Source organism: Belonocnema kinseyi, chromosome 1 (assembly GCF_010883055.1).
Source record: "Belonocnema kinseyi isolate 2016_QV_RU_SX_M_011 chromosome 1, B_treatae_v1, whole genome shotgun sequence".
Classification (NCBI taxonomy): domain Eukaryota; kingdom Metazoa; phylum Arthropoda; class Insecta; order Hymenoptera; family Cynipidae; genus Belonocnema; species Belonocnema kinseyi.
Genome location: NC_046657.1, coordinates 179,096,734 through 179,099,539, shown reverse-complemented (window position 1 = coordinate 179,099,539; position 2,806 = coordinate 179,096,734). Strand labels below are relative to the sequence as shown.

Genomic DNA, 2,806 nt, shown 5'->3' with positions numbered 1-2,806 from the left:
TAAATGTTCATTAACTTCCGAAATTATTAACTTTTTTCAAAGTTTCGGGGGCTAATTTTAAAGCTATGTTTTCACCATATCATAACAGCTTATGAGTATAAATCGTTAAAATTGACTTCTTGAATTGGCTTCGTACACTCACTGTAAATACTTACAAGTTTAAAATTTATTATCGATTATACGAATATTAATTCAGCAAATTTATATTTTGAAAGCTCGTTCAATATGCACATTATGAGTCACGCTAAAGACAAGAAAATGAGAAGAGTGAGAGAAGGTCAGTGTACAGTGCCAAGTAAATTTTAATTGGAAATCCTGAGTCCCATTCTACATATAAAAACATGACTTTAGTTTGCAACACGAACGTCTTGACCGTTTATGTCCTTATAAGATAATCCTTATCACTGTTAGTTGCAAATAAGCTAACCACATACTTTATCTTCAAGAATGGGTTTACTTGTGCTCACTGCAGCTTACGTTCTGGTATGTTTTACAGAATCATATCTTGCAGATAGAAACGAGATTGTACATTTTAAGCACAGCACTCGTTTCACTTATCCTTTGATCTACAATGCTTAAAAATTAGTAGTAATTTATTATCATAGCAAATTATATGTAAAAATTTGTTGTGAATACACTGAACAACTGTTAAATTAACAAAAACTTATTTTATTATTATAAATAACATCTAACTTTATTCGCCGCTGTAATTACGTGTATTTTTGATTGTGGATAAATATATTTGAAATGTCTTCCCTAAAAGCAATACGACATCCCGGATTATTTTATTTATGTGAGAGTTGGTTCAAGATTTATGTAGACCTCTCAAATAATGGATTGCTTTCTGATTGTGGCAGAATAGTAATTGTGAAAATTTTCAAATTAAATTTTCGCAGATACTCGTATCTTTCCACTTCTACTGTGTTGGAGCACAAAATTTACTTTTCCAATATTGATCCCAACCGTGGCTCAACATATAAAACATAAAAAAAGTGAAGTACGAGGAAGTGTGTGTATTTCACAGTCATGTAGGTAATTAAGAATCACAACAAATTATGAGAATTGCATATTTTCTATTGCGAACAATAAATATTATGAACGAAATAAATCATTTAAAAATTATATTGAAATATATCTTTAATAATTATGATTAAATCTACTGATTGTTATTATATTTTTATTAAAGTACTACGGTTAATTTATTTGCAACATTATTTCATAGAAAATAATTTTTTCCAAGGAACAGTACCACTTTTTTAATGGTTCGGTCATTTTCGTTACCAAACAATAACAATTGAGAGTTTTTGAAACATTTTATTAGAGAAATATAAATTACCAACATTTGTACCACTTGATTTAGGAGCAAAAATCGTTTCTTTTCGTCAGAAAATGTTTACTGTATTATGTTTTTATCATATTTGTCGGAGAATAAGTACAGCCAAATGTATAAAAGATAACACAGCCACACAAAAAAAAGTGTGCGGATCTGGTAACAAGACACACGTATTTCTATGGATTTTGGGGCGCTGAATTCAAATTCGGTATCAAAAATAACCCACCACGTCATGGTTGAGCCATAACCTCAAAAAATGACGAAAAATCATGCACGGAGGCAAATAAATTTCAAAATAATGCCAGTGATGCAAATTTTCACTTCAAAAACATGTCGACAACTGCGAAGGAGCAACCCTTGCCTGATATCAACTTATTTAACATAACTTTACCCAACAGAACCTGACCTCACCTAACCTGAATTAACAGAAATTTATTGAACTATACGTAAAGCTCTGGAAGCATATTTTCCCAGTAGCAAATGTGTGCTACATCGAATGGGTCAACTCGAGCCTAACCTAGAAATAAATCTAACCTAGCCTAACCTAACCTAAACTAACCTCACGAAACACAATTAAACTGATTGTGTTGCCCCGTTGTGTTTGCGGTATCGTTTCATTCAGCTTCGGCTTAACCTAAATAGAGGTTTAACCTATCCTAACCTAACAAAACCTGACCTAACCTAACCGATTACGCTGGCAACCCTGTTCTTGCCTACTTTCATATTTTGACATTAATAGCAGTACAAAATTTTTGAATAAATCTCTTATCCATTTGCATGTTTGAGTTACAGTTGTACATTTTAATTGATACACACATTGCCAGGTTAATTGAAATGGGGTCAATTCTACTTGTAGTTCTAAGTTTCTTCAAATGAGTAATGTGCGTCTAAATTTTTAACCACCTGTAGTACAATGAAATGAATTGTGTTACAACGGGAACACTTAAGTTAAGTTGTGTTGCATTAAGCAAAATTTCGTTAGGTTCTGTTAAGTTAGATTCATTTGTAGATTAAGATCGAGTTAACCTATTAAATATAGCACACATTTAAGACTGAGAGCCGTACGCTTACATAGCTACACGTGTGGTTGAATTTCATTCGGCTAGGATAAGTTAGATCAGGTTTTGTTAGTTTAGGATAGGTTAAACCTCTATGTAGCTTAAGCCGAAGCTGAATGAAACGGTACCGCAAACACAACGGGACAACACAATGAGTTTAATTGTGTTACGTGAAGTTAAGTTAGGTTAGGTTAGGTCAGGTTTTTTGAGGTTAGGATAGGTTTGACCTCTTTTCAGGTTAAGCCCAAGCTGATTCAAACAGTACCGCAAACACCACGGGATAACACAATCAGTTTAATTGTGTTTCGTGAGCTTAGGTTAGGTTAGATTTATTTCTAGGTTAGGCTCGAATTGACCCATTCGATGTAGCACACATTTGCTACTGGGAAAATATGCTTCCAGAGCTTTACGTGTA

The 2,806-nt window shown here is 33.0% G+C and overlaps 1 protein-coding gene across 1 annotated transcript in view; it reads left to right on the top strand.

The window, feature by feature from the left end:
- Positions 1-386: 386 nt before the first annotated feature.
- The window catches only part of LOC117181484, a 67,204-nt gene continuing 64,784 nt past the window's right edge, over positions 387-2,806 (top strand). Inside the window, exon 1 of the mRNA XM_033374192.1 lies at positions 387-483. Coding sequence (XP_033230083.1) covers positions 448-483 — 36 coding nt within the window. The 5' untranslated portion in view covers positions 387-447. The remainder of the gene's footprint in view (positions 484-2,806) is intronic.